The sequence below is a fragment of the Nilaparvata lugens genome, chromosome 1 (assembly GCF_014356525.2).
Source record: "Nilaparvata lugens isolate BPH chromosome 1, ASM1435652v1, whole genome shotgun sequence".
NCBI classification, from domain to species: Eukaryota; Metazoa; Arthropoda; class Insecta; order Hemiptera; family Delphacidae; genus Nilaparvata; species Nilaparvata lugens.
Genome location: NC_052504.1, coordinates 90,158,949 through 90,176,422, shown reverse-complemented (window position 1 = coordinate 90,176,422; position 17,474 = coordinate 90,158,949). Strand labels below are relative to the sequence as shown.

Here is a 17,474-nt window from a genome sequence, read left to right as displayed (position 1 = left end):
TAATCGATTTACCTACTCGATCAATGTAACTTCAATAGTACATAACATACTGTCACCTGGTCATATGGGACATATATATGATTCATATATTTATCTCATATTGATCAGGATTTTAGAGTTTTATTTTACGAAAAGTTTAATGAACGGTGTTTCTGCCTTTGAACAGGTTTGTCATCGACAGAAAGATTGTTTATTTCACTTGTTATCAAAATTATTGTAGTTTCTCTTTTGTTTTTCATAACAAACGTGGTCGGCTTGTGCGACTGATAAAAATATGTATTTGAAATGGCTTCATGTTTGGCATTGACTGAGTTATATATTAATACCCAAAATTTTACTAGTGGTGTGGTGAGCTCGTTCGTTAGGACTGAGAGTAAAAGTCCGGCTGTTCTGGTGAAGGGGATAGATTTTGTTCTTGTTTTATAATACAGTTTTCCTGTCACAGTTCGGGCAGTTTAAAGAGAATTGTATTATTGAATAAGAAGGGATCTGAACCCACTTCATTAGATCAGTTTTTTTATTTTTTCATTAATAATTAACGTCGCGATTAACCAGTGGATGCCAAATTGGGGGCCATTATCATAAAGGTAGGTGACTACTGAGTCATTGTTTTAAATTTTCCATAACCACAACAAATTTAATCTTCACTAGCAGCCAAGCGAGTAGCCCTTGAAATATTCATATTTTTATTGTTATTTCATAATTTATAATTATAATTCTAATTTTTTTTGTACAAATAATTTATTGTTTTGTTTTAATTATCAAAACCAGTACGATCATTTCTTGTTTTCATTTCCCCACCTTTACATACTCGGTGTAGGCACATATTGCTTACATATTTGGTGGAGGTTTATCCTGCCGTCCAGATCTTGTTTACATAATTGGTGGAGGCGTCCTTGTTTACATAATTGGTGGAGGCTCAAAGGGTTTTTAATCCAGCTTTTAAAATTTGGACTTTTCCGGTTACCTCATTGAAGATTCAATTTTTGTGGTTGCATTTTGCATTATTAAATATATGTTTTTATTTCAGTGAAATTATGGGTGAAATAGTTGAGTTTGAACCTTACGGGACTGTAAAAACAGTTTGTAGGATGAATTTCGAGGATTTATTGAATTGGAATATTGTGGAACAATAATTGATTGCTAATAATGGATTTTAACGGATGGAGAATGATAATTATAATTGAACAGATTAATTTTGAGATTTACGATATTGGAAGATTTACGATTATTGATTTGGAGATTTTGAATTGTAAAAGCTTTGGCAATTGAAGATTTTGTACGATTGCAAGATTTATTATCAATTCTTATTAGAAAGAATTGGATATTTATGATGATATGAGAAATTGATGATTATTAAGATATGATTGAATAGGTTAAATTATTATTATTGAAGAGATTTTGAGATATGGAGAATTTATGATTATTGAAACCAGATTAATTGGAAATTTATTATTTATTATTGAATAGAATTGGATTGGAACAGATTAACAATGGAAAAACTTAGACCGTTACTATTACCGAAATTTTTTGATGGAAAAGATGAAGAATTTGACATTGATGATTTTTTCAACTATTTTGAAAAGGTTGCCTTAGCGAACGGTTGGGATGAAAAAGATAATTTATTATACTTGCGGTTTTGTTTGAAAGGAAGTGCTGTGAAATATTTTGACGTTATTGAGAATGATTTGACTCGACAGGACAAATTTGAATATATGCCAGTGAAAGAAAAATTGGTTAATTTCTATCGATCTCCTCTCAAATTGTGGAAACTAGAAAAGGAATTAGATACTTGTAGCATGGAATTTGAAGAAGATGGTAGAGATTTTGTAGCACGAGTCTTATCCCTATGTAGAAAAGTAGATTCGAATATGCATGAATCTCGGATTATCAGGATAATTTTAAGAGGTTTGTCTTCAAATATATTTGAAAGAATTATAATGTTATCAAATAGTACTATTGTAGAATTGTATAAAAATATTGAGAAATATGAATTATCATGTCAGTATTTGAATGAGTGGAAATTTGGACAGGTGCAAGTAATTAATGATAATATGGAACCAGAATTTGAAGAACTATTGGAAATCGGAAATGAGTTTGAAAATGAGAATTGTTTAGATAATGCTATTATTTCTGATGATTTTGATTCTTGTAATTATTATGTTTCAAATGAAGTGGATGTATATTGTCATGTTAGTAACTTCGAGATTGAAAATGGGTTGGATGAAGTTCTTATTTGTAATGATTGTGATTTGAATGAGGAAGATATAATTTACAAAGAGGATAAAGATAGGGAAATGATTAAGGAAGAGTTATCAGATTTATCGGAAAGTGATTTGGATTTCTCTTTTACGATTGATAACAGGCCGTTTGAACATTTTGTGAACTCTGGTATGCGTAATGATTGTGAATCTAGAGGAGTCAAGATGCATCAGAATGTTAGTCTCGTGAATAATAGGACTAATAGAAAAAGAAGACGTAAGAAATGTAAAGTTTGTGGTAAACATAATCATTTTACGCGGAATTGTTTTTACAACGTTAATTATGCTTATCGGGTTTATAAAAGGATGCATAGAATTTGTGAAAAAGAAGGCTATGATATTAGAGTGTGTTCTTTTGATGGCAGAAATAAGTTTTCGGAAAATGCTAGACGTAAGAAAGCATATTTTACTGATAGGACACAGGAGTTTAGTACTAGGCATATTGATGAAAATGTTTTAGACGGCGGTCCATCAAATATTGATAATTCAAGGAATGAATTAGGAGGTTGTATAATCACTGAATCAGGTTCTACTTTGGAAGGTGTTAGGCACAATGGAATATATGTTAGAAGAAACTATTCTAATACTGATGATAAGAAATATTCAATCTGCCATAAACACGAGATTGATCTTGTAGATATTAAAATTAATTATAGCCAGAAATGTGGATCAGCAAATAATGGTGTTGAACGAAATATTACTGACTCATGCTACTTGGAGCTGAAAAGTATTACTGACGATAATAAACATTTTGTTAACAAGATGAATGAATCAATAATCATCGATAAACAAGAACCGGGCCATGGAAATAGTATATTGAACCGATGTGAATCAGCGATTTGTGTGAACAGTGAAGGTGAAAATACAGAGTCAGATTTGAATTATTGTAATTATCCGAAAGATATGAAGAATAATAAAATTGAAACTGATGGAATTGTTATTAATGAGAGTTCGGTAGAGAAATATGATGACATAATTTTGAATAGTTTGGAAAACGTGTCCCAGTTAAGCGTTAATAGCGATGAAATATTTATTGAAACAATAATTCTGGAGAGGTTTGAAAAACGAACTCAGACTCAGCAGACTCAGCGAAAGTATTACATGAGACAATATTGCTAGTAGAACGAGGCCTTTTAGCTGATTTGCAGTTGTCATTCAATGAAGAACGCTGAACTGTTTGGGACTAATACATCATTCGATGTCAGATAAATTGAAAATAATCATTGTCCGATATTGAGAACGATTTTTTGAATTCTCTTTTGTCATTACGAGCGAAGAAATAACTTCTCTACAGAATCAACTTATTAGAGATGATGCGCAAGAATCCGCTAACATGATTACTAGTATAAATATAGGATTATTGCAAAAACAGGATCCGTTTTTGAAAAAGATATATGACGCTTTGTTGGATTTAGAGTCAGCGGAGAGAACTATTGCACGAAAAGCTAGAAATTATGTTTTAAGAGATGACATATTGTACTACAAGGAAGCACAGGTCAAAAGCGCAGCCTTATTTTTGTTGGTCATTCCTGAGAGTTTGGTGACAACTGTATTGAAACAATATCATGATTCTTTGCAGTTCGGGGGACATTTAGGGATAGATAAAACGTTGTCTAAAATCAAGGATAGGTATTATTGGCCTACTGTCAGGAAAGATGTAGTTGAGTATGTGAAATCATGTGAAGTTTGTCAAAAGGCAAAGGTGTCGAGGTTGAAACCGGCTGGATTTTTGAAACCTATAACAATTTCAGGTGAGCCTTTTCATACAATCTGTATAGATGCAGTTGGTCCATTATCGAAAAGTAATAATTGCCAGTATATTTTGGTAGCGGTAGATAGGACGACGAGATTCGCATTCTGTAAACCAGTGCACGCTGTTGATGCTAAGAATACTGCTAAGTTCATTTTAGATTTTGCGTCTTTATATGGATTACCTAAAGTTATTCACACAGATAATGGGTCAAATTTTCGAGCTGAAATTTTCAAGGATTTTTGTGTATCATTGGGAGTAGAGCAGAAGTTCGGTTCTGCTTATATGCCTTCCACTCAGGGTGTAACAGAGCGGTATAATGACACTTAGTAACTATGTTGCGATGTTACGTATCTGGTGATCAGTCTAATTGGGCGAGCTGTATTAGGCATGTATGTTTTTCTTATAATATAGCAGTTCAAGATTCAATTGGGTTTTCGCCGTATTACTTGGTGTTTGGATTCGTTCCTAGAAGTCCTGTGGATATTGCTTTCCTTCCTTCTTCTATTTGTAGGGATAGGTTAGAGGAGTTAAAATCGTTAGCAAAGGTCCGTGAGAGATTACCGGAGATATTAAGAGAAGTGCAGGAAAAACAAAAAGATAGTTTTGATAAAAGACATAGATTAGTAGCTTTCAATAAAGGAGATAAAGTTCTAGTTTCGTATCCTAGGTATCAGGCTGATACTTGTAAAAAATTCAATAATCCTTTTCATGGGCCTTTTGTGGTATCAAGGAAGTTATCTGATTTAAACTATGAAGTGTTATTAGAAAAGCGGGGAAAGATTGTTCCAGAAATTATTCATGTAAGGAGAATGAAACTTTTTCATGAACGAAAGTCATAGCAAGGTGTGGAAAAGTGGAAAAAGTTTTATTTCAATCATTATACCATAGTAATGTCGTCTGTAATCTAGATATTGAGTTTTTTCTTCGTCGGGATGATAGTCATGTGACAGGTGAATTAAATTTTGGGATTTTATGATTTTTTTTCATTGAGCTTGTAGGTAGTGATAATTTCAATCGTTTATGTCCAATAAAATTTTTCGATTAGGGCAGTAGTTTTCGAGTTAGGTATTTTCAATAATTTTCAAAAATTTTCTTTTTGGGATTTTGTGATTTTTTTCTCTATATAAAGTTTTGTTTTAGTATTTTGAAACATATTCTGGAAATTCAATGTAATTCACCGAACGAATCTGTTGTGAAGGAAGTTTTTCAAACGACGATTTTGATAGCGTTCGATATTGATTGACTTCTACTAAATTTTTGCTCTACTGGCTGCTGTTATGGCGAAATTATCGAAAAATTCAGAAATCTCCAATTCATGGAAAACAATTTTGTGATTTTTCGATTTTTTTTTTCGGGAATCTTATTTTTTAGGATGAGTACATTCAACTTTGTTCTGTGAAAAATTTTGTTTAGAGCAAAGGGTTTTGAGGTTTTTCATTTTATAGTTTTTGTTGGTGACCTTGTATTGTAGCAAAAAAATTTTTTTTTTAATTTAAAGATGAATTTTAGGTCATTCGCTTGCATTTCTAAAATGGGATAGGATATGTGAAGTAGATATTTTTGAGATATTTGAGGGTTCGTGAGTTATTTCAATAGGTAGTAAATTTTCGGCTACAGTCAGACACGGATTTTGAATTTCGCGCGTTTCTGCTGAATGGTTATCTACTGATTTTGAATTTCGCGCGTTTTTGCTAAATGGTTATCTGCTATTTTTCTATGGTTTATGTTGGGATTTCATTTTGGTTTCATGATATTATTTGATGGATAGTTGTATTCTACATATATTGGATTTTGGTTTTCAGTTATGATGAGTCCGATGAGTTCTTTTTTTTTTTACGATTTATGATGATTACAAGGTATGCGGCGTATCTTGATTGTTAGTCTAGAAATTTCAGACAAATTCGGAAAAAGTCGATTTTCGAAAAAAAATTTTATTGCAGTTTCATATTTTCTTAGCATAGATTTTAGCATTGCGATACTTATGATTTTGTTTAGGGCGAAGGGTTCTGAGATATTTCACTTTAGAATTTTGGCCCTTTGGATTTTATATTTCATTATATTAAGGTTATGAATAAGTTTTATTGAAATATTTTCAAGGGTTATTAAAGGTAGATATTTTGTTGATAGATTTCATGAATTAAATATTTGAATTTGTTGTCATAAGGTGTTGATAATTAAGGTTTAATGGTGATAGTCTTTTTTTTTAAGTCGTATTTTTTTGAAGTCATGCGCTATATTAAAGTCCCTAAGAGAATTTTTGTAAATATTATTCGTAATTATTTATCATTTCATCATTGTTTATCAGAATTGATTATAATATTTATGGATTTATCATCCAGTGGTTGAATAATAGGATTATATTTTATTATTTGATCTGTTTTCGATGGGGTCTTATGATTCAAGCCTATAATTATAAGTCCTCGTAAAATTTTATTAAAGTATTATTACTGATTATTGTTGCTGGAGGTGAAGTCCATATTTTTCAATGGTAATATAGACCAAACTTATTGTCCATGGGTTATAATAAACGGTTATAGGGGAATTTTTTAGCTATGGATAGCAGAGTTTCAGTTTTATACGTTTATATCTTTGAATTGAATTTCGTTTTATAATTTTTTCTCAGTATAAACTAATGATTACTATATTCTTGATTATATTTCATGATAATATTTGAGTTTCATTGTGTCATGGTTCTAATATTAATGGTTTTGAGTAGGAAAATTTTTCTTTTGGCACAATAGGTTGAGTTTAGGGCTTATTATTATGGTTGAGTTTTTATTTTCAGAAGTGATTTTTGGTAATCATTGTAGAACCATGTTTTACGATATAGAATCAGTTATTATAGAAGAGGGTTTATTATTCCATGGTTACATATTTATAATTTTAGGGTACAGTTACCTAGGAAAATTGATATTTGGCTGGGTTTTACATTTAATTTCACCAGTTGCATTATTGATTTTGTATTGATTTTACAGTTATGATTAACCATGTTATATTTCATAGTCATTATAATTATATCTCAGTTATTTCAAATTATGGTTATTCCAGGAAAATGAACAGGAAATATGGTTGATGGATAGTTTACCATTTTATGATAACCAAATGGTCATGTTTCATTCACATAATTACATATTCTGATTGCATGTTACATTTTTGTAATATAACATTATCACTGATATAACTTTCTTTTTTTTTTCTCTCGATAAATCATGGTACGTTTTAATATATGGTGCCACGAAAAAGTACAGTAATGTAATTCATTGTTTTGTTATTTTATTTTTGCGTTTGTACTGATGTGACCTACGTTAAGAAAGTGCAATTGTCACGTATTTTTGTTTAGTTGTCAATCTTGTTATTCATATCCAGGGCAAGGTCGTTCATTGAGTGACAAACGTTGTTATTGATACTTTTAAACGTTCACTAATAGAAATTAATAATGAAGCTGTTATAAGACAATTATATTTTTGATGGATGAATATTTTATTCACTTTTATTTTGACTTGAATTTCTTTCTCAATAAAAATATAACTAGAGTATAAGTTTCTTATATTCTGATGATTTATTGTATGATTGTGATTTTGTTTTCATATGACTCATATATTGTTCTGATTTCAGAATTGTTCCAGTATATATATATATATATTGGCCTATGCACTTCTAATAAATTGTATCATATCTAGGTTTCTGATTAATAATATATGCTAACCAGCCAGTCCAGTTGTTAATTGTAATATTCACGTCGAGTTTATTAATATTATTGTAAACGTTTCTCTTGATTTTTTTTTATTACGATTCATTTGCGGTTGCTTCAAAGTAGAGTTTTTTTTGTTTGTAAGAGGTTCTGTTACGCATAAACATGTCAATTATGGTACATTTTGCGTCATTTCTCATTCTCACGACTTTCACGGCGCAACTGGAGGCAGTCAGGGTCTTCGCGGGAGTTTTCTACAAGGAGCTACGTCACGCTGTAGCGTATGAATCATCGGTTCCACTAACATACGAGGTAGATTTCCCGGCAGCTCAGCTCGACAACTTGCAGGCGGAAAGGGTGTTCTGGCCTAACTGTCAACAAGAGGATTGCAGTTTAGCGGATGCGGTAGAAGTTTTGTATAATTCTACAAACGGAAGTCGAAAGGACACCAGTTAGCTATACCTCTATCGGATTTGCAGCGATATTTTGATCTTCCACTTACGACTTGCGTGGTGAAGGAGAACTCCATGGTGTTTAGCTTAAAAGTACCGTTGGTCAGCATCGGCGGACAGTTTCAATTGCACAAGTATGTGAGGACACCTATGTATTTCGACGGCCAGATTTGTCAGCTTCAGCAGCAGGATTTCGTTTTGGCGCGGAGACAGGAGGACGGTGAGATTCAGGTCATCTCGGGAGATCATCTCTCTTCTTGTCGGGCACAGGACGATTTCTTATGCTATCTTCCGCGGCTGGTGCATGGAGGACATATGTCATCAAGATGTATGCATCACTTGTTTGCGGTGACAGAGCTGAAGGACATCCAACAATATTGCAGTTTAAGCTGTCGTCAGCTAAGCAGGAGTTGGAGATCGTCGAATTTTCGCCTTCGGAGTATATCGTCGCGAATATACAGGCCAACACTACAGTCACTTGCGAGGGAGGTTCGTTTTATCATCTTCAACCTATTCCGGGAGCAATGTATGTGGTTTTACCCTGTCATTGCGAGATTTCGGTCGGCGGGAGAATAATGGTGAGAAAGACTTTTCCGTGTGACGCAAATGTTGATAAACAACCTCAGGTTCTCCATTACTTACCTTTGCATTGGGTTAAGTTTAATTCGTTGAAAATTGATGTTTTGCAACCGCATTTCAATCCTAATTTTGTTAATTTTAGCGAAATTTTAAAAACTGATATAGATATAAAGGTTCCGGAATTTACAGTTCAAGACGTAATATCGTCAGATATATTTCACAAAGTAGATCTTCCAAATTCTTGGGGAGATGTTGTAAATTCCTCTAGTTTTGTTTTTTATATATTATTTGGCTGGTTAGGGTTTTTAACTTTATGCTGTGCATATTTAGGCATCAAGTTGTATGTGTGTAAATTATCTGCTGTAGCGGTAGCACAACCCAAGATACATATAATCGATAGTTAGGAGTTATATAGTTACTTTTTGATGGATTAACTGTTTTATTGTTTTTTTTTCTTGCCTATATAGTTATGAGTCATAATGTACTTATAAAGTTTTTTTTTTTCTCTTCTTCGATTTTTATTGCAGTTTTTGAAGTAGTTCAATGTTGATTCACAAATAAATTATTGTCAATTGAGATTTTCTTTTCATAATAAGTTGAATATTCATGTATATTAATGTGTATAATATTGAAAGTTAGTTTCATATATAATCAATGTTATTGTGCAGCATAGTTTCATTTTGAATTTGATTTGAATGTTTGTAATTTAGTTTGAGTAACCTACCTTTCTATGTAAAAGTTTGATTTCAATGTATAGTAGCATTATCAAGTCAATCAGGCACACGTTTGTTTCCCGAGTATATTATTTTGTTTAATCATTATTTTTTTTTTTTTTTTTTTTTTTTTTTTTTTTTTTTTTTTTTTTGTTCCCCTCTTGACTACAGACTCAGGGACGAGTCTTTCAGCGGGATGGGTGATGTGTCACCTGGTCATATGGGACATATATATGATTCATATATTTATCTCATATTGATCAGGATTTTAGAGTTTTATTTTACGAAAAGTTTAATGAACGGTGTTTCTGCCTTTGAACAGGTTTGTCATCGACAGAAAGATTGTTTATTTCACTTGTTATCAAAATTATTGTAGTTTCTCTTTTGTTTTTCATAACAAACGTGGTCGGCTTGTGCGACTGATAAAAATATGTATTTGAAATGGCTTCATGTTTGGCATTGACTGAGTTATATATTAATACCCAAAATTTTACTAGTGGTGTGTGAGCTCGTTCGTTAGGACTGAGAGTAAAAGTCCGGCTGTTCTGGTGAAGGGGATAGATTTTGTTCTTGTTTTATAATACAGTTTTCCTGTCACAGTTCGGGCAGTTTAAAGAGAATTGTATTATTGAATAAGAAGGGATCTGAACCCACTTCATTAGATCAGTTTTTTTATTTTTTCATTAATAATTAACGTCGCGATTAACCAGTGGATGCCAAATTGGGGGCCATTATCATAAAGGTAGGTGACTACTGAGTCATTGTTTTAAATTTTCCATAACCACAACAAATTTAATCTTCACTAGCAGCCAAGCGAGTAGCCCTTGAAATATTCATATTTTTATTGTTATTTCATAATTTATAATTATAATTCTAATTTTTTTTGTACAAATAATTTATTGTTTTGTTTTAATTATCAAAACCAGTACGATCATTTCTTGTTTTCATTTCCCCACCTTTACATACTCGGTGTAGGCACATATTGCTTACATATTTGGTGGAGGTTTATCCTGCCGTCCAGATCTTGTTTACATAATTGGTGGAGGCGTCCTTGATTACAATACGCGTATATCACGGCTGGAAAGTTACTACTTCATTTTTTGTAATTGAATAGCTCGATTCCAAACGGGCCTAAGTCCATTTTTGTTGAAATCGAGATATCAGCTGATTATTGAGCCTTATACATACACCTTCATTCCTAGTACACTATCTACTCTAAACTACCCTTAGTCACTACAAAAAAATCTGGTGTGGCGCACTCACACAACTTTCCTTGCCGTTATGAAAATTGATCACCTGACGCTAGTGTTCCCGCGCATCACAAGTCTACTACCGTATTCAAAGATTTAAGCCAGCTGGTGACAGGGCAATAACGCTGGAGACACACATGAGGTCTGCTATCTCTTCATAGTGAATGATTTAATAGAATCAACAATAATTTGCAATTTAATAATCACATTTTCTCGAATTTAAAGCTTATTTTCAATTTTAGGTGAAAATGTTACTGAACATTAATTGTAGAGATTTTCATGCTTAATCTACCCCACTTGATTTTTTTTGTTTAAATTGTATCTGAAGCCCGATAATTGGGAATCTATCTGCATTGCTGGGGCGGAGCTCCTGAAATTTTTACAGATATGGGACTTGTGGCAGTTGATAGAGCTCATCGATGACTATTTTAGGTATGAATTTGATCAAAATCGTTGAAGCCGTTTCCGAGAAAATCACGAAAAATCCTGTTTTTGACAACATTTTCGCCATTTTAGCCGCCATCTTGAATTGCATTTGATCGAAATTGTTCGTGTCGGATCCTTATAGTGAAAGGATCTTAAGTTCCAAATGTCAAGTCATTCCGTTGATTGGGAGATGAGATATCGTGTACACAGACGCACATACACTCATACACACACACACACACACACACACACACACACACACACACACACACACACACACACACACACACACACACACACACACACACACACACACACACACACACACACACACACACACACACACTCACACATACAGACCAATACCCAAAAACCAGTTTTTTGGACTCAGGGGACCTTGAAACGTATAGAAATTTAGAAATTGGGTACCTTAGTTTTTTTCGGAAAGCAATACTTTCCTTACCTATGGTAATAGGGCAAGGAAAGTAATAATAATCACAATATCACGTTTTTCCGTGAGTATTGTCCTTAGTCCTTTGCGCATGCGCAGAGCATCTTTTTCTGTCGGCCTTTCCACAGATTGAAGCCTAACTACGTTTTTTACTTCGAGATCAGCGCGTTTTCAAGGGAAGAGAACAGTGAAAGTCAAGAATACATAAACTGCGGATTATGAAGAACATCAAGTGATTAAGAAAATTTATTCATAAAATTGGCAAAATATATTCAACTCAGCAAATACAGCACTTGAAGAAACTGATCATATTAGTGACATGAAGAAGGTCCAAGTCCAAGTTTCTTTCCAAAATGTCACCAAGTCCATGGACTTGTTGACATTTTGGGAAAAAATCAAGGAAATTAACCTATTACACAGAAATTACTTCAAAATAATATGCAAAATTATTGTATGGAATTCAAAATACACACCTCATACATTGGATTATAACCATTTTCCAACATTCAAGTGATGACTATCAAAAAATCTATTTCCTGAGGAAAACACTTTTGTGACTTGGGCCCCTTTGAGATAGAGCTCTTCAATTATTGCTTACAATGCTGAACGGTTCAACAGGCATTCGCCCAAAACTAGCCCACTCCAACAATCTGTACTCCAGATTGTGTTTTCCATGAATAAACTGAAGCCAAACTCTCTGTGAGGATGACAGTCTTACTCTTTCACTTATATCTCAATCTTTGGCCTGGTTACAAAACAGTTTAATCCAAAGAAGGCTGTTCCAAAAAAGAAGGCTTCACTGATTGGTTCACGTGAAATTAGTCACAATTAAAATTCGACCAGCTTTTATGCAACCGGCTTTGAGTCTTCTTACTCTTCTCTCTTCTTACAGAACACTGTAAAAAGAAGAAAGACTGTCATACACTATAAGTAAGACAGTCTCACTTGGGGAAAATATTATAGACAGTTTAGTGGGTATGCATCCAGTGTTGAGAGTGTGGCTATGCCGAGGACATACAATAATGTCGAACGCCTCCTACATGACTGGGCTCTCAACAAAGGACCAGAGTCTCTCACATAAGGTGGGGTTAGCATGATAAGCTTATATCTGTGCGCAAATGCATTCTGCATTCCTTTATGGGAGGACCTATATCATCATGATATAGTCATAATCAATATATGATTGATATTCATGAAAAGTTCAAAATCCTTGAAATTAACTGTAATAAATATAAGCTACATTAGAGATCTATCATTGTAATAAATTATATTTTTGAACCATTTCTACCAGACCTCTCTTTAACCTTCCGGAAGTCGCGCCCTACTCAATCACACAAGCAGTCGCGTGTTGTAATTTTTACAACATCCTATTTTTTATGTGTTTACTGTCAAAACATATTTATTCATTGTATAATTAATATTTCCATCTCATTGGATTATTTTACGCCTATGAACATTTGCATGATAACTTTTTCTTAGCCCAATAAGAAACACCAAGCAAAGCCAACAATTCTGTGTTATTGGTTCGTTGGCGGTGTCTTTCCCTATCATATTATGCACTACTTATGCACTGTCGCGACTGAATGGCACCTAAAGACTGAACCATTGCTCGGTTGATACTGCAACTCAGTGGAGTGATGGGGGGAAGTTTTTGAATGCATAGGTGACTCATTCACTGACACCACCCCATTCAATAGTTTAGTGCAGCAAAAAAACTGACACTGTTGTACTTTTTACAACAGCGCGACTGCTAGAAGGTTGAACTGGTAGCATAGAATAAGGTGGAACATAGTCCGAAGAATAGTGAATAACGTGAAACGTCAAATATTATGTAGAATCTAAATTTGAGTTCAAATTTTACGAGTTCTGTATCATGAGACACACTAAATAGAGTGTTAAAATATAGGCCTACTTACTGTAAAGTTTACTGAAGGCAGTGTAGAACTCATTGATAACAAGCCGGCCATCCTTATCAGCGTCCTCAAAGCTGACCATGTCCTGTAGGAGGCAACCTTTCGATAATGGCTCGGACTTTTCTTGCTGTGATTTCTACAAAAAAAAATTAAAATAAATTCACACTTTTTACATGGAAGTGTTGCCATATGCTTCAATTTACCATGCTTCTCTATACTTTTCTCCAATGCAGTAATCAAGAAAACTCGTCAGTGATTCATTTATATTCAAAATGTATATTCATTTATTGATACAAGATACACAATTATTCATTGAAAGAATCGGGGGAAGACCAACACGCAAAGCCTAAAACTGTTTCTCCCTCGAATTCCGATACATGTAAATATATAATAATCTAGGAAGAAGGTTATTTTATTTTTATTTATTTATTCATATTTTTTTTTCGGCAAAGAGATCCTTTTGGATGTTCTGCCTCGCCGTGATACCCATAGAGAAACGATAGCAAAAGTAGATATCCCGTGATATAGGGCGTTTATGTCGCAACTTATACTGTTATCCAAAGCCGATAGTTCACATAGTTCTTTCCTATGCAGCTGTGTGACGCTGGCAATCTCTCAAATTGTGCCGTTCCTACACTATCACTCTAACAAAAAAGTGAAAATTGACAATAATCGACAGTAATCGGCTTGAGATAACAGTAAAAGCTGCGACATAAATTCCCTATACCATGGGATATCTACTTACGCTATTGTTTCTCTATGGTGATATCCAATGTCATTTCCTATTAACACTCAAGTTTATAGGTTATATATTGGGTTCATGTTTTCTCACTAAAAATTTGCACTTTCACTTCCTGAGTTTCTATTATATGAAGTTTGAAATTTTTAAACACAATTCACATTCAAAAAACAAACAAATATAAAATTTTGATGATTATATTAAAACTGAAAATTCCACATTACAAATTTTTCCATGGCAACCAACAAAAGTTTATTTTGTTTTTAAAAAGAAGGTTATTTATGTTTTTTAATATATTATTAATAGGGATGTAATGTTAATGATGGCAAAGGAATGTGAAGTTGTTGCGACTATAAAGAGAAGAAAATTGCAATATTTGGGTCATGTAATGAGGGGTGAAAAGTATGAGCTGTTGAGACTTATATTGCAAGGAAGGATCATGGGAAAGAGGAGTGTGGGAAGAAAAAGGATATCCTGGCTGCGTAATTTAAGAGAATGGTATGGCTGCAACTCAAGGGGAACTATTCAAGGCTGCAATCAATAAAGTGAAAATTGCCGTGATGATTTCCAACCTCCGATAGGAGAAGGAACCAAAAGAAGAAGAATATATTATTCTTGAAATAATCAAGTTTCAGGAATAATTCATTTTTGAATACTTCACACAGACATTGAATAGATTTCAACTTGGAAAACTTGTGTTGATTCATTAATCCTTAGTTCAATCTCTATGACTAAAATGCTCCACCAAATAGTACGTAGCTAACCACCCACCTATACAATAATTAGGATAATGCATATACGCTACTGCAGCATAGCAGCATGGAGCATGATAAGCTCTAGATAATGAGCTCAGTGGCTTATCGCTGATCTATTGCTATAGCAATTACTAGACGTCAGTCGCCAGGTACAATCCATTTACCAGGTTCTATGATATAGTCATGTTGCTCAGTAGCTTCGTAATCTCTTCTCATGAAAAATGTGGAAAGAACTTGAATTTGAGTAAAATAATAGAAGACTAGAAACTGATTATAATCGGTTTATGTGACTAGGGAAAGGGATTTCATTCGTATACTCCAAGTATGATGTCAAAAGGTTGGAAACATGGTGGAGCGACGAAGGTAGCTATAAGCTCTAGAGTGTTGAATGTAATGCATGTATTTAAATATGGTGGCACACGTATTGGAGCGGTATGTTTTGCCCACCTTACTATACCTTCACTGCTCCACCATATTATCACCCTAAACAAACAATATTCACAGTTCAATAATCTCAACTGGCATCATTACATAAAATGGACATTGAAGCTATCACGGATGGAATTGAAGCATACAAGTTATCCTGCAAATCAAGAGTTATGAATATCATAAGATTGTTCTATCACAGTATGATCTGATGGAATGGGATAGTAATGGATGAAACTGATTTAAAAACGTTTTGTCGTTTGAGAACGATCAGAATACTTCTTTAAAATGGAAATAAATTTTCCCACGTAAAAGTGGCATTTATCATAAGACATATTAAGCTAAATTCACATAATATTCAATTTACCTGGTGCAAAGTGAGAAGATACTGAATGAAAATATGCTATTCATGTTGTTTATGTGCGTTGAAACACAAATCATATATTAAAAACTTTCCCTTATTCTATGAATGGAAGCCTTGTGAATCGATATGTTAAACCATTACTTTCAACAAAGTCTCTATCAACAATATTCCACATCATGTCCTATTCACCTGAGCCCATTCCAATCAATTTGATATGACAATACATTGTCAGCTGTCAAATTATCTGTCTTCTTACTGTTGTGGGTGAGCTATTCACACCTGAGAAATTGAAACTTATCCCTCAATATGATCCAAGAAGGAAGTTTCTTTGTATAAACAGAATTGAAATGTTAGGCCTTACCTTGTCAAGTTCTTCTCTCTCGAGGAAACCGTCTTTGTTGATGTCATAATACCGGAAAATGTTTCCAACCAGGAATGTTTTCCCGGGGCTCTTTTTACTCTCCTCCATGAGTTTGGCATGATGTAAAAGCAGAAGGTTTGTCCTGCAAAACGTTTATTTGCATTTGAATGATTGAATCTAACTTACTGACATACTTTATGATAACCTTTTGTAGCATCTCACTTGTCTATACTTCTAAATTGTAGTATTACAATGCAAGTTTATATACTGGGTGTCCGACGAAGCGGTTTTATTTTACTTGTCTAATTTTATATTAAGTGCCGTAATTTATAATTTTATCAAATTTTATATTACATTCTTGCACCGATTTTTTTTTAATTTCACACAGTTTACAAAGTAGATTCTGAAAATATTCTGGGAAAATTTCAGCTCCCTAACTTTCCTAGAAACAAAAAATGGAGGCATATTGGAAATTTTACCAATTAGCTTACTACTTTCATGAGTTATTATCTTATTTGTTTACTACGTTGCAGTAGTATTGACTCATTTGATGGTACCAGAAATTGATCAAGCAATCTTCCAACAAGATGGTGCTCCACCTCATTTCGCAAATCATGTTAAGCAATTACTGAATGCAATTAAGAAATTACTGAACTCATGTTGGAACTTCATGGCCGTTGGATTGGTCGTGGAAGTGATTTTTTTAGATTGGCCACCCCGATCACCAGATTTAACTGTTTGTGACTTCTTTTTACGGGGATACTTAAAAGAGAACGTTTATACCCATAAATTCAATAATGATGTGGAACTAAAACGATCAATAGAAGAGGAACTTCTCCGGATACCGCGGAGTTTCTTTGTAAGAGCTTACGAATAATTAAGCGCTGTTATCAGTGTGTTGCTGTGGATGGATTTCAATTTCAATAACTTTGGACTTTTGAGTCACTTATTAGGCCTTGTTCTAGTTGTTTTATTCAGAAGTTATATTGCCCTAATGTGCAACAATACAAATATTTTATAAAACCAAAAACACCTTTTTAATGTTTTTAAAGTATCTTTTTTCAATATGCTGCCATTTTCATTCTACGAAGGCTAGGGAGTTGAAATTTTCATAGTATATTTTTAGAACCTACTTTGTAAACTGAGTAAAATTTAAAAACGTTCGGTGCATGAATGGGCACGTAATATAAAATCAAACGTGTAAACCTCTTCCTGGGACACCCGGTACTTGAACTGACAAAACTATAACTGTTTCTGAGTCGGAACAGGCACTAGCCTGATCCTTGCATAATATGATGGAGAGGTTTAATATATTAGAATATATTATTCGAATATGAATC

The 17,474-nt window shown here is 33.5% G+C and overlaps 1 protein-coding gene across 1 annotated transcript in view; it reads right to left on the bottom strand.

The window, feature by feature from the left end:
• LOC111055775 (follistatin-related protein 5) overlaps window positions 1-17,474 on the bottom strand; it is a 149,008-nt gene that overhangs the window by 18,466 nt on the left and 113,068 nt on the right. The window contains 3 exon segments of the mRNA XM_039445664.1: window positions 13,493-13,625; window positions 16,135-16,276; window positions 16,573-16,576. Of these exon segments, the coding sequence (XP_039301598.1) occupies window positions 13,493-13,625; window positions 16,135-16,276; window positions 16,573-16,576 (279 nt within the window).